Raw genomic sequence first — 22,747 nt, 5'->3', positions numbered from 1 at the left:
GATTGTGCTATTTGATTTCTATTTTAGGTATGTCTTTTGTGTTACTGCATTCTGATTTGTTCCAGCTTACGCTTCTTTTTTTTTATGTGTGAGAAATGGAAAGTGCTAACTCGCTAAAAACCCCTTTTCCTTTATCTTCAGTAGATGAAAATATACCTAGTCTTTGCATGGTAACTGTTATTTCAAGAGAGCTATCTGCACGCGTATGCCTGGTTATGTCACTACCAATGTTTATGTTTTTTTTCTAATTTGATCATATCACGTTTCTTTTCTTTTTGTTTCCTCACGAAAAATGCAAAAATATAATGGTACACTTTTTATCATAGAATAAAGAGTGAATTAGAACTAGTTATGTAACTAGTATTCACTATATACTATATACAACACTGATATTCAAATTCATACTTACATTTTGCAGATATTATTCTCATATACTGTAATTAAAATTTCTTATAAATAGGCATTTTCATGCTAATGAATGCAAAATAATTCATAAAGTGCAATAACCACAAAAATTTTAATTTATTAAAAGTCATTTCTAATAAATATTAATTTTTAATGTAAATTTTTTAGTTAGTATGTTAATATAAATGTAATTTATTACTACTATTTTTGGTATGTGGTAACATTAGTATACCATATTCGATTTTTAAATGATTTTTGTTCAGATAATGTATTGTGGATATAATAATTAATAACAGTTACTAGAAGGAGAGCAATTGAAATCCTAAAAGTAAGTTTAATGTTTATGTGTACCAATCATTTGTTTTATTTGTTATACATCTCATTGGTTACTTTGCACAATCTTTAATTTGTTATTAAGAATTATGCAAAGCAATCAATGAAGTGTATAACAAATAAAATATAAAATTGTTATTTTTTATAATATTGCACAAATTTGTTTATTTTTTATATTTGTGTCTAATATTGGTCTGAGAATTATTCCATTTGCTTTTTCCTACTTTTCCCTAATTTATAATGAAACTAAACAACTACTTATTGCATGTACTTCAGTAATAAAGTAAAAAGCTAATGCTTTAAATACCTAAAGAAGATATTTCCTATTGATATCTATATAGAAATCAGAATTATAGCGATCTTTATTTATTATATAAATTTATTTAATGTGATTAAAATAGAGAACTGTAGCTATTTAATTACAGCTTAATGTAGTAATGTGATACAACTAAGGTAACTAAATTTGTTCAACTACTCAACTTACAACTTACACCTAACAACTAACAACGACTCGACAATTTATGAGTAACGATTAACCCGCAATTAGTCCATTGACCAGTCTCGCCACCAAGACGTCCTTTTTATACCAGTTTTCAATACTCCTACAACGTACACGTGTTTTACAACTGTTAATGACCCAAGATGGTCACGTACATCTTTTTCAATTACCAACAAAATTACTCAACCAAATGTTTAGAAATTAGACTTTTGTTATTTAAGTATTCTTTTTTTAGGTATGAGGATTCAAAATATGATAACAGGGACAGTTATAGAAGTGATAGGTACAAATTATTTCTTATAATCTTATATATTTTTGTTTAATACCTTTAACACGTTTAATACATTTATTATTCAATTTTTCTATATTTTTGTATAATTTATTTAGAGAAAGAAATCACAGTAGAGGTAGAAGTAGAGAGTATAAAGAAACAGTCAGGCGACATAGTCAATCAAATACTGCAGAGGAAGAGCATCTGCGTGAAAAAAAAAGTCATAGGGATCATTCACGTTCAAGGGAACGAGAACAAAGAGCATGTGTCAGAGATTCTCATCATAGGTAAATAATAGGCATGTGAAATATTATGTTTTTGGAAAACTACATTTTACAAATATTATTAAAACAATAGGTCATCTAAAGATGAAAGATCTTATCGAGAAAGATCAAGAGAACGGTCCCGAGAAAGAAGAGAACGAGATAGGTCTAGAGAACATAGGATACCTCCATCGCATTATATCGAGCAGATTCCTGTTCCTGTTTATTATGGAGTAAGTATTTAAATTGTACACGGAATATAATTCTATCGATATTAAATTTCATTGGTCATTAGGATTTTCCTCCGAGACCAATAATGGTTGGACCCTTGGTTCCAATTCGAGGTCAGGTACCACCTTTAGGAGGAACTAGGCATATGATGGGTCCATTAAGACCATTTCCACCACGATTTATTCCGCCAGATATCTATAGATTACGTCCGCCTCTAAATCCTAGTATGTACATTCATTAATTCATAATGAAGTGCATGAAGAGTTACTGTTTTAATTACTTGTATTTTATATAGGATTTAGGCCAATGTATTGATAGACTGGACGAGGTACGAGGAGAGGATGGTTGGTCCCAGGGCCACCTCTCTTTCGGTAAGTGCGACCAGGGACCAATTAAATGTGTTGGAGGGGCATGGTGTCGATAGGACACTTGAGGAGACAATAGTTCACCCGCACTCTGGGCGAATAGGCGTTAGAATGACCGATTCTCGTAAGAAGATAGGGCAGGATGAGGAGAGAATGACATTGTGGAAGGTAGAGCTTGAACGCAGAAGAGATCGAGAGGCGGAGGAAGGATAGTTCGCTGACAAGGGAAGAGGACCAATAATCGGACTCCGAGACGTGAGAGGGCCGATGAAGAGTCTCGAAATATTAACTCTTAATATGGGTAGGATGGTAAGGAGAGTTACAGCATTGAGCAAGGTGGATTCCACGCTTAAGAAATTAAGCTATGAGAGCATACAGGAGATTAAGAAAGTGAGAGAGTGGATCGACTTCAACGCAGAGACGGATGGTGAATGGCGTGACAGTAGAACGGTCGCGACACAGATGATTCCAACGAAGCAAAATGAGGTCAGTCGACGAAGGGTATCGGTGGCAAGCTAGACTGAGTTTGGTCAGTCGACTAAGCGTAAAGGGATATCCTGCTTGGATGAGAAAAAGGTAAACTTTAGCAAAAAAAACTAGCAGGCTGGACGAGATGACGTACGCAGAAGTGTTAAGAGATGAGGAATCTGAATGGATGCGTGTCGAGGGACGAAGGAGAGTTCGAAGCCGAATAGAGAGCTAGACGGGTACAGAAGGGCTTAATGACAGGACTCCGATAAGAGTAGCCAGAGAATGGACGCTAAGAAGAAGAAGCGAGGTGATCATCATTAAGATTGGACAGGGCACCAATTGGATTGACTCCTACAGGAAGATGGTTGAGGTGAAGAGCGCCCTTAAGAAGACGACAGCAGTGATGAAGACCAGAGCCGGATATATCCTGATCGAGTTCACCAGTAAAGTAATAACGGGCGAGGCCGCTGACAACAGCTTCAAGAAAGCTATGCGGTAGGGTACAGAGATAGTTCCTCTGGCTAACAGAGAAGCACTCGAAATGAAAAATATAGACCCGATAGCTACAAGGGAAGAACTAATCCAAGATATAGCAACAGGATTAGGCATTAAACAGGAGCAATGTCCTTAAGGATGACGCCATGGGAAACGCAGCAGGCGGTAAGTGGTGCTGCCAGCGAGCACCGTACCCAAAGACAGGCCAATTAGAATTAAAACAGGGTTGACAATATCGACGGCTAGGATTCTGCCCAAAATAGTGAGATGTTATAAATGTCACATGTTGAAACATAATCAATGGATCCTCACGGTAACCGAGATGAACGTCGAGGGATACCTCCTGACGACGACACAGGAAGTCAGATACCTTGGGGTCCAGCTGAATTGCAGAAAGAGGTTCGAAGCTCACTTGGAAAAGGTGCGCGGAAAGGCCGACGCCCTTATGAGAGCATTTGGATCTTTGCTCCCTAATATCAACGGACCCACCGGCTCTGTTAGAAGACTCTATTATGGGGTCTGGGAGTCGGTGGTGTTATATGCAGCGCTTGTATGGGCTAAGGTATTAGAAATTAAGAAGAATAGGAAAATCTTGAACAACATCTTGTCCGTATTGACAAGAATTTCGACGACCTACCGTAGTGTTCCATGCAGCGCTGTACGTGCTTATGGGCATTATGCCCATTTATTTCACAGCGGAGCTTCGGGCCGAAAAATATCGTATAAAAAAGAAGAATCAATAGGAGCAGTACAACGCACGTTCAAGAGCTGGGGCCGCCTCTGTCTATTAAGAGGGGATTATGGTACCGGACGAGCGTATCATGGAGAAATGGAAGTGCGATTTTATAGAGAAGACAACTGGACGAAGCGATTGGTAGCGGATGCATATTTATTTAGAAGATATAGGAGGAATATTGATCATTTCACTATACAGATCCTGACAGGGCATGGAATTTTTAATGTCTATCGAAAAATGATTAATAAGGAGGACCACTCCACATGTTGGAACTGCAATGCTGAAGGTGATGACGCTGAACATGCGCTTTTCCACTGCCCAAGGTGAATACGTGTGAGAACGGAACAAGAAAATTACGTCGGCACACCACTAACAACGGAGAATTTAATGGAGCTAGTGGTGAAGAAGGAAGACGACTAGGCAAGGTTTCAGACCTTGTGCAGAAAAATTATGCTAGCAAGAGTGACGCAGGAGAAATTCGAAGAGAGGAGGAGAACTAAAGCAACAAGAAGAAGAAATGGAACTCAAGTATGAAGAAGCGGTGCATAGTTAAGTTCAAGCCAGAAGTAATGCCGTTAGGCGGTTCCGGGGTTGATGCTTGCACAGAAGAGGAGCGGAGAGAGAGGAGGTTTTAGTGGGTATGGCAACGCCATCAGCCAAGCCCCACATAGTTCAGACTGCACATGTGTAACAGCATTTTCCCCTCCTCGATTAAAAACAAAAATGTATTAATGGAATGTATTAATGGAACGTGTATGGTGCATAGAGAATTAATGTTTTATTGCACAATACGTTAACGTTAAATTATACAAAGTTTAAACATTCTTCAAGATATCATAGTGAAGTAAATTATGTTTAATTCAAGATACTGTTATGAATATATGAGGTATACAAGTGTTATATATTTTTTTAATCACTATAGTATATTATAAGAATCTTTTATGATTAAAATTAAATACTGTATGAATTCATTCATTTAAATGCTGTAACATGTAAAAGTTGATGCTTTTTATGATGGATTGTAACTTGATGGATTTTAAGATCTCAGTACATTGTAAACACCATTACACTATTTATACAATCGCTTTTTAAGCTAAAAATCATAAAGACAAAGAATACTTATTTTTAATTATTGATTTCTCGAACATCGATTATTATGTAATATTTATGTATTTTTAAGTATATTTAATATTTTAATATAGTTTCTAAAATCTTATTAAAATGTTCTATGTTTGGGTTATTTGTATGTGAAACTTGCTCATATATTTTTAGGTGGTAATAATAATATTGTGTACAAATTGTATCAATTGATAATAAATTGTGAATTATTAAATTTTAGTAATATGTTTATGAAGTTTGATGTTATTTTTAGTATTGAATATATATAATAATTTATAGTATATCAAATATTACGTTTACATATTTCAAGGAGATTCTTTGGCGCAGTGGATTGGTTCCTTTAGTTTTTCTTTAATTTTTTTTACGTTTTTCTTTACGTTTTCTTTCTTTTTAGCATTTATAATAATAACAAAATTTACTTAGGCAATGGACTTTATGTAAATCTGATATATCTTAATAAAATTTTAATAATATTACAAACTTTGTATTTTATAAATAAGTGTTTGTGGTGGATACAAGGTATTAACATTTTAATGGTCGGTGTATTTGTCCCTAAATAAATGTAAGTGGCCAACGATTTTCGAAAATTTGTCTATTTCCTTGATGATCTATTCACATCCTCTAAATCAGAATTACGTTCTGAAGAACTATTCTTTACTAAATCACTAATTTAGCATATATGTCGAACAGATAAGCAGATAAAACATCTACATGAAACTCATGGAAAAGTTCTTTTTCACTGAAAAATTCGTGATGCTTCATTATTTAAATGATGTAAGTCTGTGGACAGCTCAAGCGTTATTATTGTTCTGGAGGCGTTGTGACATGATCACTCGAAGTTTCCTAAAACTTGTGCATTTCTTATTGGTCAGTTCTCAGTTTACGAGTTGTATCTTATTTACGTCTTATGCTTTTGCTCCTTTATAGATAGATTTTTGTTTTTCACAACGTATCTTTTCGTGACATTAGCTTTGAACGGTCGAACGAACAAAGCGAAACATTACACTTCGTACATTTTTCAAAATTACGTATATTACAGTATAGTTGATTGTTATTGTTATGCGGCTTATTATAATTATTTTAGTTTACTCTATCCATAATTTAATTTAATTCATATAATTTATTTACAGTACATGTCAGTATATAATAGTTAAGCAAGTTGATTTCGATGATGTTTTAATACATAATGAGCGGCATGATTTCGAACAATTTTTTCCTATACATACGTAAAACCCAACAGAACTTTTTTAGTAAAAATAAATAATAAAGACATCAAGGCAGGGACACCGTAAGGAAGCGGGTCTTAGGACCGACATTATATACACTATACACGGCCAACATATCAACAACTACCAACAGCAAAATACTGACATTCGCAGATGATACGGCTGTACTAGTCAAACATACTACGACAGGAGCGTCCGCCCACAAAGCTTCGCTGGAGCGCGGCAACGGATACGTCGCGGTCGAGTGGGCAGGAATGGTGGTAGTGGGCATGTACGTGTCACCCAACAGCGGATGGGTAGCGTTTGAGGAGTTTCTGGACGGGGTTGGCGACTGCGTCAGACGGCGCCTTTCTCGATAGGTGCTGGTCCTGGGAGATTTTAACGCGCACTCCACGGAATAGAGAAACCCTTGGACCAACGCGTGCGGCCGCGCGCTGTCAGATTGGGCCGCGGGACTTGCACTCCTGTTGGTGAACAGAGGTTCTGCCAACACCTGCGTGGCGTGGAGGGGGTGCTCTGTCGTTGACATCACATGGGCTTCCACCGACGCATTCAGGCGGATCTCAAGCTGGGGAGTGACCGAGAGGGTTGAGACACTCTCGGACCACCTCTACATATTCATGGAGGTGAAAGACACACTTGGACTTGGAATGGCGACCGCGGGTGATGGCCGCGGCCCGCCGAGAGGGAGACGTGCACGCCCGCCACCAAGGTGGAAGATCAAGGAAAGGGACGAAGATATGCTTCGAGCGGCCACAACAGTGACTGCCTGGAACTGGGAAGCCTCGACGACGGCGACGGAAACAAGCGTGGAGGAGAAGGCCGAGTACCACCGCCGAGTCATGGCGGCAATATGCGACACGTCCATGCCGTGAATCACGCAAGACACCGGGCGAAGCAGACCCTTGTATTGGTGGACTTTCGACCAGACCAGAGGACCCGCCGCAGGCGACGACGCGACGAGGAAGAAGTCTCTCTGTACTACCGAACGTACCGCGTGCTACGGCGCTCGCTACAAAAGAAGATCAAGATCGCGAAGGACTGTGCCTGGTCTGACCCGGTCGAAGCAGTTGAGACCGACCCACGGGGAAGGCCATACAGGACGGTGACATGAAAACTTCGCACGGAGGGCCTCCTGGCAACGACGGAGATGGAACTGGCGCTGCTGCTGCAGATCATCGAGACGCTCTTCCCCCCGCAAGAGGACATCATGGCAGAACAGCCGCGGGAAACAATTTGGACGATGGAGTGAACGGATGATTGAGAAGTCACGGAGGAAGAGCTGTGCGGGGTGACCAGAAGAATAGCCTCCCGCGACGGGCCCGGACGAGATTCCGGGCCGGATCTGGGGTCAAGTGATGAGGGTCATGGCTCCCAAACATCGGCGGCTTTACACGAAATGTTTGAGAGAGGGAGTCTACCCCTCGGACATGGCGGACGGCAAGGCTGGTCTTGGTCCGTAAAGAGGGCCGACCGACGACCTCGCCGTCGGCATACCGGCCGATATGCCTGCTGGAGGTCGGCAAGCTCCTCGAGAGATTCGTCGCCGCCTGTCTAGAGCGACACATGTTGGGACGGGTACCGGGTTGACACGAAAGCCAGAAGACCAGTACGATCGATGCGGTCAAACGCGTACGGGCACCCAAGGAGGACATGATTTTCCGGGATGACGTGGCGTTGACGGTATCTCTGGACATCGTGAACGCGTTCAACACTATGCCGTGGGACAGGACAGTGACGGCTCTGGAGCACTTCGAGGTTCCCAGCTACCTCGTTCGGCTGATCCGCGCCTACCTTGACGACAGGTGGGTATGTTACACCAGCAGGGAGGGGTAGGAAAGGCGGCCCAGCGCGGCGTTCCGCAGGGTTCGGTGTTGGAACTGATCCTGTGGATCATTGCATACGACGAGGTACTGCGCTGCCCGCTGCCTCATGGCGCGGCCATGATATTCTATGCGGACGACAGTCTGGTCCTGGTCGGAGGTCGCAGGTGGCACGAGACGTTGCGCATCGACGAAGTCGCAACGGCCTGCGTGATACGTGCTGTGCGTGGATTGGGTCTCAGGGTCTCCCCTACGAAGTCGGAGGCCATCTGGTTCTATGACAAGGACAGGCGAGAGATTCCTCCGCCTAGTCTGAGTATAAGTATGGTGGGCGAAACCGTCGGGGTGGGATCGCGGATGAAATACCTGGGTCTCGTCATCGATAGCCAGTGGACGTTCGAGCCGCACTTCGACTCCCTCATTCCGAAGGTGTCGGTGGCGGCCAGTGCCTTGTGTGGCCTGCTGCCGAACATCGGCGTGGCTGGAGTCGCGGTGCGCCAACTATACGAGGGTGTCATAGGTGAAATTCGACTAACTATGCGATAAGTTAAAATTCTAAGCGCCTTATCACGTGTGACCGTCCGGTCAGCATCCGTTCTCAGCCGCCTGGGTGGCATTCGGTCACTCTAGTCGTTCTCCGAAATATATGATAAGTACGACCAAAGCCTTCTCCCACTCCAACGAATAAGGAATATAAATACTTCCTTCAAAATCATTCAAGTCAGTCTGATTAAATCCATACTAGCCTGAATATTGAAAAAGTCTATCTTCGCGAACCGCAAATTTTATTGTATAAATTGAGTGAAAATCTCCTGTTCGGAAATCGACAAGTTTTTTTTATTATTTAATCAATTGTTGAACTTTTACGCGACAAGGACGTCCTTCAGTCCCGAGTGATGTACGGGGCACCAGTATGGGCGGACGATCTGATGGCGAGTCGTGATCTACTAAGATGGTGGCATGTAGACAGGACGAGTGTATACTGCTCCGTAAGCAGTGACTGAAATCTCGTGGTACATGAAAGTATTGGGACAAGGAACGTGATTTAAAGTGTAGTGCTAGTGCTTCAGAAGTGAAGTACATAAAAAGTTCAGTGAAGGTCGTTATGGACAGGCTGTGGAAAGTAAAAGAATATCGTCTTTGAGGTTAAGCACGTATGGATACCATATTAGGACGCGCGACAGTAGCGCCGTCGCACGGGCTACTTAGGAAACCTTGCGAACGCCGCCATATTGAAGCGTGCGCCATAGCACGGGCCTTTTAAAAGAAGATTACGTCAGGTATGTCCAAAAACAGCCAGTTTAAGCAGCCATTACGCCTTTTAACTTAACTGCGAACGCTTGAACAAGTAGTTTGTTGTGTTTTATGGGCTCATATCTAGGCGCCGACTTTTCACTATACTGAACCCAGGTCCCCTAGAACCATACGGAGTTGGGACACGCCCTGACCAGCGCGCACTGGTACCCAGTACCTTGCTACCTTGAGTAGTTAGGCCTGCAGGGGGCTTTCACTCGCCTCAGGTCAGATGGGGCGTTTTCTAAGCCCTACCGTCTCTCCAGGACGGTTCCGGAGCAGTTGGTACGCTGCCCACCCGCTGACGTAACCGTTCCGAAGTAACGGGGGGGGGGGGGGAGGGCACCCGCACTCTGTAAACGGCCGTCCTGCCAGCATCTTGGCATGAACCATTGCCACCACGAGTCCATACCCGAATTTGGTCGAGCAGAGGGGTCGCTACTCCCTCCGGGCTAACGTAAGTGAGCTCCTCCGTGGTACCATTCTAAGTCATTGGTGGGACTATCGTGTGGATGTACGGCCACATCACTGTCGGCTCGGCCGCTCGTTCCGACGTTCCTCCCTGGCTGCGGGAACGTGGGTTTGCCGGCCCCCATAGGCTCATATAAGTGAGTCCTTCCTGCGGAAGAACGCTTTAACAAGTAGTGTTAGTGTGTAGGGCCCGACCATAGGTCGGGCGTGCCTTTCCTCGAGTAGAAACTCATACTGGCATCGCTTCAAGATGTTATTTGATTTTTGTCTACTTTCCAGAATCCCTTACCCTGGGAACGGCGCGCTGGCGATCGGCGCGCGACTTGGAAAAACCCTGCCCTCCCCTTGCGCGGATGCACACGTCACGCTGCACCGTTTCCAGCGGGGGCCACGAGAAGGCGGAGCTGCCAGCGCGAGGCTCCGTCCCAGCAGATTGGCTTTCCAGCCGATTATAACCTGCACCGTTTCAGCTCCCATCGTGTGGGTGCCGCCTGCACCGACGGTCGCAGGTAGGAACGCTTGAACAGCATTACGTCGCTGAACTTAGTCGCGTGTGTGCCCCAAAAAACAATACGCCGCTGGACTCTGTAGCGTGCGCTCAAAAAGCAATACACCGCTGAATTTAGTCGGGTTCGAAAAAGCAGTACTCCGGGCGGGCAAAGTAATACGCCGCTGGACTCTGCCTCCGTGTGCACAAGTGCAGTGGTGATCCAAGATGCCGTCGCACGGGCAGACGCCACCAACCGCAAAGGCAAGAGTTGTTCGACAACCCATGAAAGCACAAAAACTGGAGAAAAGCGTAGCGGGCTCAACCCTCCAAACACCGGAGAAGAAAAGCCCAAAAGCCAACAAAGAAATCGCCAAAGAAGACAAAACAGCAAAAGGAGAAACGCGGCCAGCATTCGATATAAAGGTACAGGCAAAATTGAAAAAAAGGTACTAGCATTCTGCCTCGACCCAAGCAAAAAGGTCAATAAAGAACAGACCGCGACAGCTCCTGCTCCACAATAGCTACCTGACTCATGGTAGACTCAAACAAAGCGTCGGCGAAGAAAAGACCAAAGAAACGGCAATACTAAGCGCCGTAAATAAGTCGCTACAGCTCAGTAAGCGGCTTGAGACAGCCGATAAGAAAAAGGCACAATCGGAAGTCAAACAACCCTCATAAGCTGAGAAAAAGGCGGTCAGACCACCGAAAAATGTGGTGATAATTCGCCCGGAAGTAGAAGACGGCGAAATTAGAACGAGTGAGGAAGCATGCGAGCGGTATTCACCCTAGTAAGCCCTTGTAAAAAGGGGATATCCAGAAGATAAGTGACAACGGCCTAGTCGTGGAAACGACGAAGCCAGAAAGCCTCAAAGCATTCACCGAAAATGAAAGGAGGCTGGTCTAAAAGCCAGCACACCACAACGAAAACCCTCCAGGATGATCATGCACGACGTCTCGAGGGACATTCTGGAAAATGAGATACTGGCTTGCATGAGGAGATAGAATCAAGAAAGACTGAACGAGAGCGACATTGCACCCATCAAGTTCTGCTTCAGAACGGGACGCAAGGACCAAGAGCAGACAAATTGGGTAATGGAAGTACCCCAGGTAAGAGAAAAATTACTACAAGGTAAAATATATATCTCTTGGAATACATGTAAGGTCAGGGACTACATACCAATTAGTAGATGGTATAAATGCCAAGGCTACAGACACGTGGCAAAGTACTGTCGTGTTAATTACGAAATCTGCGCGCACTGCGCTGCAAGTGGGCACAGTACTAAAAAGTACCCAAACAAGGACAGCAATCCCAGCTGCGTAAACTGCAAGAAACGTAGGAAAAAGGGCGACCACGCGGCCTCCAACGTGAACTGCCCAATGTACAAAAAGACGCTTGAAGTGAGAGTCGTAAGAACATCATATAAATAGTATGACCAAAGAAAAAGGAAGCGAACTTGGGAGACGATGGGGAATAAGGATCCTGCAGCATAACATGCAACGATCAAAAATTGTTCTCCACGAAATCAGAACGCAGATGAAAGCTGATGAAGATGAAATCCTGTTAGTGCGGGAACCATACAACACAGAAGGAAAAGTACCCGGACTCGGCACAGAAATCGCGATCGCCTGTCGAGACTCGAAACACGACCCACTAATGGCAGTCAGTGAGAGTCAAAAGCAGATACATGACGCCGCTTGAGATCGCCGGCTTGTGCACAACTCACTGCGCATGTGTACAGATAAGCGACGGAGCTACGGAGATCTACGCAGTAAGTCAGTACTTTCCGCCGACCGAGAACATCGGGGTCGGCATCGAATAACTGGAAAAAGTACTGAGGAGCCTCAACGGGAAGAGAATCATTGTCGGCATAGATACGAATGCCAAATCGCCGCTATGGTGTAGCAGGAGCACTGACGACAGAGGAGAAGCCCTGGAAGCCGTTATTGCACAGTACGGCCTCCACATCCTAAACACGCTGCGAACATCACAAGAAGATACCTCTAATTGGCGATCAAATGCAGCGGCGATGCTGACAGTCCTCATACCCGATGACCAGGAAGGACCTGACACGCCGGAACAGACCGAGATCAGGCGGAACATGGCAACCCTACCGAATATCGAAGACATCACAGAGTTTCGGATTGAAGAGCTCTGCGGTGCAGTAAAACGAATGACGAGGGGGAAATGTCCCGGACCCGACTTGATCGAGGTAGAAGTAATCCAACGCGCCTGGGGTGGAATTCACCAAGAACTACTTAACCTAATGAACGGCTGTCTCACCTGGGGGGTCTTCCCAAGAAGATGGAAAGTGGGGATCCTCATCACCATCCCGAAAGGACCGGGCCGAGACAGAAGTAGCCCAAAGTCTTACAGGCCAATCTGCCTGCTCTCTATGGTGGGCATATTACTGGACAAACTGATGGCTACTAGAATGTCAACCCTCTTCCACGACCACGAAATGATCTCGAACCTACAATACGGATTTCGCCCCGGAAGATCGACGGTGGACGCAATAATTAAACTCCGCGAAAAAGTCGAGCAAATGAGCGGAAAGAAATACGTCCTCGCAATTGCGCTTGACATATCAGGCGCCTTTGACAGCGTATGGTGGCCGAACGTCATGCACGAACTGAAGAGAAGAGGCTGTTCAAACAATCTGTACCGGCTAATACGGGGCTACTTCTCCGAAAGAACTGTGCAGATCACATGGAAAAACGAGGTGATCAGCAAGCTCGTTACCAAAGGATGCCCGCAGGGATCGGTATTGGGTCCAAAATTTTGGAATCTCACATTCGACGACCTGCTGATCGAACTAAGAACGAGCGCAACAGAATGTGAGCCGATTGCGTATGCGGACGATATTGTGATACTGTTTGTAGGAAATGCGAGGGTAGAGCCACAGAGGAAAGGGCAGAAAGTAGTCACACGGGTTTCCAGCTGGTGCGCCAGGAAAAAACTGACACTGTCGGTCGAGGAGACGGAAATGCTCCTAATGAAGGATAAACTGGAAGCGGAAAGACCACCGATAATCAAAATCAATGGTAAAAGCATCCGAAGGCATCAAGTGATAAAATACCTCTGAATGCACTTCGAGAGCGGATTAACCATTAACAGGCACGTGCAAGAAACAACGCAAAAGTGCAGGAAGCTATTCAACAGCCTCGCAAAAGTGGCCAAGGCAAAATGGGGATTTGGACAGGCGATGCGTACCCTGTATAAAGGGCTGATTGAGCCCATAACCACATACGTCGCAGCTGGCTGAAGTGACCTGCTGAATGAGAAAGCTAGGAAAATCCTAATAAAATCTCAGAGGATGGCGCTCCTACAGGTGACAAAGGTCTACAGGACAACATCCACAGAAGCGCTGCAGGTCATCGCAGGGGCCATGCCCATCGATCTATTAATCGAAGCAAGGGCACGGCTACACAGAAAGAAGAGAGGCCATGACGAAGCAAGAGAAATAATCAAAGAAGCCATTGAGAAGCATAAATTAGAGGAAAAGAAAAATGTAAAGTTGTCGGTACCATTGAAATGAATTCTGCTTATAGCTATGCGTCTGTGGTAACATATGCGTCAGTATTGATTTCCACTGATATTTGGTTTATAAATGAAGGGCAAGCTTAAAGGAATCAAGGCACTGCAAGAAATGTGTAGTTGCCTCGCAGTCTTTAAATTCTGGAAGATGGAGAACTTTCCAGCAAAATTCGATGTTATCAGCAATGCTCGAGTTGAGAGTTTCGGCACATAGATCGCCATTTTTCGATGCAAACGGTTGTCCAGGCACAAACTCCCACTTTTTTGCAGCAGTGCTAGAGTTCTTAGATATCGCCATTCGATTTTGTTCTCTGCATCAACACAACTCTCTTAGGCAATTCTTAATATTCTTCAGCATGTAAAGTGAATCAAATATAACACTAATATTTTGGCTCACTAGACACGGGATGCAGAAATGTAGTAGGCAGATCATTAATTTCAATCTTCTCTTTTTTGCCTTTTTCGTATCGATGCATATTCGACCACCCAATTGCTGAACTATAACAAAGTCGTCGCTCCATACGTGCTGCAAGCCCTGGCTCTCCAGAGGATATATGAGAACAGGAGGGCCAGGGGGGAAGAAGAGATGGTGGACCCGGACATCAGGGCCAGGATCGAAGAAGAAACCCGGAGAAGATGGCGGTCCCAGCTACAGGAGGAAGCAGAGACGCAGTCCCATCGTGCTGTCAACGCCGTGCTGCCCAACTGGGACAAATGGAGGAAAGTCCGTGGAGTCCCGCTAACCTACAGAATGACCCTCACCGGACATATAGTATTCGGTGAGTTCTTGCAGAAAATACAAAGGGAGGTGACCAACATCTGTCACCACTGTGGGGAAGCGGAGGACAGGGCGCAACACACTTTAGAGCATTGCCCAGCTTGGGAAATACCACGGCACATCTTGAGGCTGCGGATCGGAGAAAATCTGACCCCCGAGGAAGTTGTGGAGGCCTTGCTGCGCTGCCGGCCGGGATACGATGCCGTCTGCGAATTCTGCGAGCAGGTAATGCTGGCGAAGGAGCAGGCGGAGAGAATCAGGATCAGGACCGGCCATCTAGCAAGGGTGCAGCGGAGTAGGAAGCCGGAACGCAACGGGGGCGGAAGACCGCCATCTCCCCTACGGGTGGGTGAGGAACAAAGGCCCCGGGGTATGGCCGCCCCGGGAGCCATATTAAAGGAGTCTCTCCGTGACAGGAGAGGAGACTGGAGGGAGGGGTTTTCACAGGTGGTAATTCGATCTGAGTACCCTGGGACCCCTTCCTTGAGTGTCAGGCGGCCACGTGGAATTTTAGTCGGTAAGAGTCCGACACTACCTGGCCACCGCTTGCGGTGGTCGGGTGTCCATGAAGATTTCTCCACGTTAAAAAAGAAAAAAAAAGTCATACCTGCTTTCTGTAGTTTAACGAATGCTTCACGCAGCAAATTTGCTTTCGTTTCAGCGTCCATTGAATCTAATAAAAAGTGGCCAACTGGCAATTTGCAATGTTCTTGCAACATGACTACCATTATGAACTGTGTTCTTCGTCTCAAGATCATCACAGTTTCCTTTCGACTGCCGAAGCGTGTAGACGTGTGTCTAATGCCCGGTGAAGTTCACAATACGTGACGACTCTCCATCGAAAGTGAGTTGAAACAAAAACAAACCAAGTGTTTTATAAACTTAGTCGTGGTAAATCCAACACTTCTAATCTCTAATCCAAATCATAGCCTCTCGACTAGTTACTTCAATTTGAATTAACTAGCTTGAAGATAGCCCAAGTAACCAGATCAGACAACTGCACCGTTCTACCTCCTCCGTGGCAAATCTCTCAATCTCTTACGTACAGGTAGTTCAAGGAAATCAAAGCAAACAAAAACTCAATAGTGCTCAATCACAAATTTTCGCGGAGGAAATCCGCATGGACACCCGCCGCTTCTGGGGGAAGAGCGGCGTGGTAGTGTCGGGCTTCAACCGACTAAAACCTCCACGATGACTGTCCCTCTTGCGATCGAGGGGTGCTCGGGAACCGCTGAGGCGACACACCAGGCCTCCCTGCGCACAATGATCTGTCCGCAGATAGCGCGGTGTACTGCCATGTCACATCGTGTCCTATCCCCGGGAGCCGTCCGGATCTCCAACCGGACTGCTTGGTGGCCCCCGGCTGCTGGAGAGTGCAGCACCTAAGTTTAGCCCCCATCGGAGATCGCGGTGGCTCTCGCGCGACCCGTGTAGACGCGTCCATGGGCACCGCTGCGCCCTCGTCGGTCGATCCTCTCGGGGTTGGAGTCAATGATCTTGCATCCTAAGACACACCCCAACATAGTTTTCCTTCGCGGCATCACCGTAACAGAAAGTCAGTCGTTACATATCGGTCCGAAGTAATCGTCGGCAATTGATAACAATAGTTCACAGTTCCTTGCCATCTTAGGTAATCATCATCCGAACTTATAGCGCGAATCAAAAACGCATCGACCAGAAGTCCAACTTGTAATTGCGAATCGCGAATCGCTACTAGTAATACCGCGAACCGCTAATTTAATAATCGCTAGTCCTGCGCTAAGTGTACACCTTGATTATATTATAATAAATTTGTTTTGTTAAATTTACTCAAGTCATTTTCTTCCTCTCACTATCACGATCCATCACCTTATAACTTTTACCATACCCAACATCCCAGTGGAAAGGCCCACACCGGCACGGCAATTATCATCAAGACCAACATAAAACACTATGAGCTTCCATCATTCTAGAAGGATTACCTCCAAGCTACAAACGTAGCGATAGAAGATTAGCATGGTCTAATCACCACATCAGCAGTATATATTGTCCTCCTAGACATTCTATTTTCAAAGAAAACTTCGATAAATTCCTCGAAGACCTGGGCAATAGATTCATAGCTGGAGGAGATTATAACGCTAAATATACGCAATGGAGTAGCGGATTTGTCACAGTAAGAGACAAAAATCTTTTGAAATCCATAAACGCCAACAGACTTAACTATCTCAGTACAAACGAACCTACTTACTGACCCACTGACACTAACAAACTACCTGACTTATTAGACTTCTTTATAACTAAAAACATCTCGCCAAGATAAATCCAAATCAACTCTTTCGTGGAACTTTTTTCAGATTATTCACCCGTCATAGCAACAATTAACTCAACAATTATCGAAAACCAACTTAATGGCTTTATTCACAACCAACTCACAAACTGGCAGCTCTTTAGAGAAGTATTCAATTATTCAACATCAGTCTCAATATTCCTAAAAACAAACGAAGATATAGAGGCAGCCACAGAATATTTAAATAACAGCATAATAAACGCGATCCATTCTTCCACCCCTACGAAGAGTTTTGTTAATAAACATGAATACCCCCATTACATAACAAAAAAAATCGTAGAAAAACGCAGACTTGTAAGAGTATGGTAAAGTCGACAAACGTAAACTAAATAATGCAACGAGAAAATTAACTAAAATCCTTAAACATTATAAAAATGACTGTTTTCAAAAATATCTCGCTAATCTATCTCCGGACGCACACTCTGAAGTCAAAGTCATCAAAGCAGGGTTCCGCAAGGAAGCGTCCTAGGACCCATATTATACACACTATACACGGCCAACATACCAACAACTACCAATAGCAAAATATTGACATTCGCGGACGACACAGCCGTAGTAGTCAGGCACTAAAAATATACAAAATAATCATAAAACCAATCTGGACATACGGAATTCCACTATGGGGAACAGCTAGCAATAATTAGCTAGCATTTAATGTGATTTGTATTTTTAATAGTAGATATATGGTTTTTTTATATTATTTTTTTTATTTTTATTTTGGTTTTTTTACAATTTGTCCTTATGGACATTTGGTAAAGTGTTATATCTTATTGGTGAAAAAAAAATAAAATAAAAATAAATATAGCATGTGGGTGGCTACCCCCAGCGGGGTGCCAGCTTCGTTTTTTCTAAGTTATATCTTTTATGATTTTATATTATTAATGTACAAAATACTGTTACAGAATCAGTAATATAAAATGAAAAATAATTATATTCCCATCTCTCTTACAGCATGTTTACCATTTCATTCACTTCATACATTTGTTATAAAATATCTTGTCTTGCAATTTTTCTGAGGTAGTCACTTTATTTACAATTTAATCTTAAGATTTTTAAGGTTAAAGCTGCTAATACTGCTTAATTGCTTCTTTTATATGCATCTATTTCTTTTTTTTTATGCGTAGGGAAATCCTCATGGACACTCCCCCTTCCCCCCACTCTTCTGGGAAGCGGTAGTGTCGGACTTCACCGACTAAAACCCCACAGTGGACCGCCTGACGCTCAGCTGGGATGCCCCAAAACTTCTTTCGAATTACTGCCAGAGCACTCCTGCGTGTTCTCCTATCTGCGGGAGTTGTTCCTTGATTAGTTCGGGCATTGGGAGGGACCACCTCTCTCAACGCTATCCCCTGGGCTGTCGTGCAAGTCTGAGGAGATCCAGATCCCCCTCGGCGTGTCGGCTCCTATGACCACCTAGGACGGCGTAGAGCTGTCCTTCGGCGCGGAACCCTGCAAGGGTGGGATGTTCTCATCCTCTCTCGCTCTGTTCGTTCCTTTACGAGCATTACGCCTTCGCAGTATGAGTGGACTGCGAGGAACTCTTTTTGCCTCCTCAGCATCATTTTCACAACTGACGAGGGGTCTAATCTCTCACCAATCGCTAGCCGTAGAATACGACGTGGGGCCTCCACGCCGGATAAAATTCCAGCGTGTGCTGGATGTTCGTTGTTGAGGAAATAGTGAATTAATATGATCACTAGTTCCTACAAGCTAAGTTGGTACGACTTCTAACGACGCTCCTTTGTCTTAGGCGTCGGCCACGTGTTAATTATCTCAGTGTATCCGGTGTGTTCGCATGTTTGTACTTGGTGGTGAAATATAGAATATACAAATGTAATCTGAGTGAATCAGTAAATACCAAACTCTAAAAACTTATTGATTAACATTCGTCACCTCTCTTCCGATTTTCTGCAGGTATTCCCCGAATACTCCATGTTCTGCGAGCACCTGCGTCATCCGAAAGGACAGAGGAAACTCTCCGCGGTCCTTCCAAGCCTCCCAATTTGGCAGGACCGATCTAACGGCCCGGTGGCTACGGACCTGGTCTTCAACGAGTACGTCGGAACGCCACCGCTCCCACACCTCTCGTCTAGCTTCCCCCCGAACGTCTCGGGCTGCCTACTCAACGGGGAGAAAGTCACCGCCTGAGCTCAGGCCCCTCTGGTTTTCGTACACTCGTTGGAGCGCCAAGGCCTGGAGCTCGAACGGAAGAGACGCCACCAGGACAGTCGCCGACGCATATGATATTATCCGGTATCCCTTTACGATCCTGATGGCGGACATCCTATGAAGCCTCCTCAGTAAGAATAGACTGCGACGATTTGTCATCAGATCCCCTGCCCACACCGGAGCCCCGTACAGAACCCGAGAATGGACGACTCCCTCATATAGTCGGCGCACTCCGACTTCTGCCCCATCGATATTCAGCAGTGAGCCACAAAAAGCGTTGGCTGGCATCGTCACTTTGGGAACCAGGAACTTGAAGTGCGATCCGAACGTCCATTGACTGTCGATGGTGAGGCCCAAATATTTCATCTGAAGCCTTACCTCAACTCCCTGCCCGCTTGTGTCCAAACACAGGCCGTGCGGAGGAATCCTCCTACGTCAGTAGTCGTAAAACCTCCGACTTGGCTGGGGATACCTCTGGCTAAGCCTGTGTATAACTCGTATCGTGCAGGCAGTGTCCCCCGGCCAAGACCAACGTGTTATCTGCGTAACACACCATGCCTGAGTCTGGGGGTATAGGGACAGTGAAGCACCGCGTCGTAGCCGATGATTCACAGAATCGGTCCCAAAACAGAACCCTGTGGAACTCCGCGTTCAACGGACCGCCGCCCTTCTCCATCCTTGCCAGTGTAGCCGAACCATCTGTCGCACAGGTAGGCCCATATGACATAAATAATATAGGGAGGCATCTCGAAAAATTCAGGGGCCTCCTCTAGCAATGCCAGATCCATATCTGCCGTCAGCGGTGCGGCCTTTGGCCGCAGTTTCTTCATCACCATCCTGTACGGCCGCCCCCACGGATCGGATTCGACTGACTGACCGAGGTCCATTCAAGATCGGGCTTTAGCGATCTTCATCCTTCGCTGTAAGATGTGTCGCGTTCCTCTATATGCCTTGTAACAGAGGGAGATTTCTTCCTCGTCATGAAGTCGCCGACGGCGGAATCTCTGGAAGCGCCTGCGGGCCCGAATGCACCTCGCCCGTAGCTCTGCGATCTCCGGGACCCACCCGGTACACAATCCTGTTCTGTCTAGTACCAGACACGGAACGCGGCATCGACGCATCACATGCCGCGTTCATGTCTCGGCGAAGTTACTCCGCCTCCTCGTCCACGCTTGTCCCCTCTGTACAGGTGTCCCAGTTCCAGGCCGCAACAATGGCTGCTGATCGAGCTTCTGTCAAGTAAGAGGAGCCCGAGGCCCACAGTCTAGTCTGACAGCACCCGGCCACGAGCATCCGTCCTTGTGTTCCCCAATTACGAGGAGTGAGCATTAAAGTTTCGCAGGACGAGGACCTGACGTGAAAGGTATCGTCTCACGCAATCGCCAACCCCATCCAGGAACTCCTCAAACGCAACCAGGCCACTGTTCAGGGAGACATATACGCCCACCACCACCATCTCAGCCCACTCGATTGCGGCATACCCCTTGCCCTGCTCGAGTGGATCCCTGCGGCAGGCGTGCCCGATGCTGACGTCCACGTCATAGCGACCAAACCATCTAGGTCTCCGACCCAGTTAGGGATGTCTAGTATACGATAAAGCTCGGCTACCACTGCCAGGGCAACCCTGCTGTCCCTTATCATCTGGACAAGCATACAGTGTATATTTTCTTTTAACGGGTACCCTTACCTAGATACGAACATTAAACAGGGCCCGGGTCCCCTAGGACCAATCGGGGTCGGGTTCACGCCCAACCGACGCACAAGGTACCCAGTACTCTTGCTACCTTTAATAGCTAGGCCTGGCAGGGGTCGTCGCTCGTCTAAGGTAAAACGGGGCCATCTTTCCTTAGGCCCTACCGTCTCCCGGGACGGTTCCGGAGCAGTTGGTACGCTGCTGACCCGCCGGCGTAACCGTTTCCAGAGTACGAGTGGGGATACCTCGCATCCAGCGACTCGGCTATAAACCACCGCCACCACGAGTCCATACCCAATTTTCGGACAAGCAGAGGGGTCGCTACTCCCTCCGGGCTATTACTCATCCTGTCCATGGTACCAGCTTATGTCGCTGGTGGGACCACCGTGTGGATGTACGGCCACGTCACTGCTGGCCCGGCGACCTGCTAACCGGGCATTCAACAGACCAAGATGGGACTTCACGCAAGCGGGGACCTGCGGACCCAGGGAATTATCCCGGCGGTCCCATCCTTCGCATCAGGATCGTGGGTGCGCTACTACCCAAGACCGCGTAGAGAGAGTATGGCCGCACTTAAGCGCACGCATACTCCCGGCGATCTTCCCTGCGGAGTACATAGAGAACTCACGTAAGCGGAACGCTCGTTCCGATGGTCCTCCCTGGCTGCGGGAACGTGGGTTTGCCAGCCCCCATAGGCTTACGCCCTCCCTGCGTAACATCTGGAGAAGCAAGTCTTGTACCCGTTTCGATCGCCCCAAGTTGATTTGGAGGAGCCGTACGAATCTACTTTACCAAGTCCATATTCATGGTCTCCAGCTGGCCATCTGCCACACTCGTGATCCTTTTCTCTTCTTGCGGTAGGTGTTACGTCTGGCGACTCTCTACCTAGATCAGGCCACATACCGCGGACAGGCTGGCAACCAGATGTCCACACATCCTCATGGCGTACCCTCAATAGCCTCAAGGACCCATCATAAATCTTAGCAAATTCCAACTAAGATTCTTCAGATCGAACAAACACCTATTTAGTAATTCGATTTTAAACAGTTTATTGTTTACTACGGGAAGATTCGGGAAAGTTCGTTTTGTCACGTATGATGCTTTCCACTCGCCACTTTCTCTCAGGGACAGTTAGCCCCTTCCTCACCCACCAACCTCGAAAATTAACCAATTACCAACGAAGCTTATTTCCCTCACTATCATAGCGAAACCCTGTCTTTAACAAATCAGCTCATCTGATGTCCGTGGATCCACCCATCACAAGTTTTCCTCCGCAGCATCATTTTCATAGAGAGTCAGTTGCTCTTCCGTTTTCGACCTTTCATCATTCGAACTTGCGTTATTCTACTCGAACTTAGAAAGTACAATTACTTTCTATCAACTCATATTTCTTTTGTACATCAGTTGTTATAATAAACTGGAACTAATAACTTATTATATCAATGTCATAATCAATTTAATTACCTCTGTTATCCGAAATAAGGGATCGGACATTTTGCGGCGTCGATTATCTAATCGTAACGGGAATTTACAACTCTCGTTGATGTGCTTTCTCGCGAACGAAACAGTAGGTCTCTCGCGTTGTCACCCTGCCTCCTGTCCGCAGCAGGCACCCGAATCCGACTCGTCCTTTTAGTTTTCGGCGGAACGCATGTGGCTCCTCCCATTCTGTGGGTGACGGGCGGACCGAGCGACTCACAGAACGGGCACCTAGGCACGAAGACAGGGCAGCTCTTGGCCTGATGACCGGTGCCT

The 22,747-nt window shown here is 45.9% G+C and overlaps 2 protein-coding genes across 4 annotated transcripts in view; both read left to right on the top strand.

Annotated features, from left to right (window-relative positions):
• Positions 1-22,747, top strand: part of LOC132905513 (zinc finger CCCH domain-containing protein 13-like) — a 36,861-nt gene that overhangs the window by 7,744 nt on the left and 6,370 nt on the right. The window contains exons 6-10 of one of the 2 annotated variants that reach the window (XM_060956890.1): positions 1,473-1,520; positions 1,625-1,795; positions 1,866-2,004; positions 2,067-2,226; positions 2,298-5,419. In XM_060956890.1, coding sequence (XP_060812873.1) covers positions 1,473-1,520; positions 1,625-1,795; positions 1,866-2,004; positions 2,067-2,226; positions 2,298-2,317 — 538 coding nt within the window. In that variant the 3' untranslated portion in view covers positions 2,318-5,419. Of the gene's footprint in view, positions 1-1,472; positions 1,521-1,624; positions 1,796-1,865; positions 2,005-2,066; positions 2,227-2,297; positions 5,420-22,747 lie in introns of those variants that run through there. The other variant, XM_060956891.1, reaches the window with a different exon arrangement.
• Positions 12,470-16,555, top strand: LOC132905129 (uncharacterized). 2 transcript variants are annotated; one of them, XM_060956130.1, is made up of 3 exons: positions 12,470-15,321; positions 15,466-15,648; positions 15,734-16,555. In XM_060956130.1, exons 1-2 carry the CDS (start codon positions 14,613-14,615, stop codon positions 15,630-15,632), a joined length of 876 nt encoding a protein of 291 aa, XP_060812113.1. In that variant the 5' UTR covers positions 12,470-14,612; the 3' UTR covers positions 15,633-15,648; positions 15,734-16,555. The 2 variants fall into 2 exon arrangements, with proteins under 2 accessions (XP_060812113.1, XP_060812112.1); XM_060956129.1 differs by having other exon boundaries at positions 12,470-15,648.

The sequence above is a fragment of the Bombus pascuorum genome, chromosome 3, assembly GCF_905332965.1.
Source record: "Bombus pascuorum chromosome 3, iyBomPasc1.1, whole genome shotgun sequence".
In the NCBI taxonomy this organism is placed as follows: Eukaryota; Metazoa; Arthropoda; class Insecta; order Hymenoptera; family Apidae; genus Bombus; species Bombus pascuorum.
Note: the sequence above shows the minus strand (reverse complement) of the source record. Positions and strands in the feature narration are given on the sequence as shown.

Excerpts from the sequence above, each read along its gene's own strand:
- LOC132905129 (XM_060956129.1), top strand. The coding sequence starts at position 14,613 with ATGGTGGACCCGGACATCAGGGCCAGGATCGAAGAAGAAACCCGGAGA.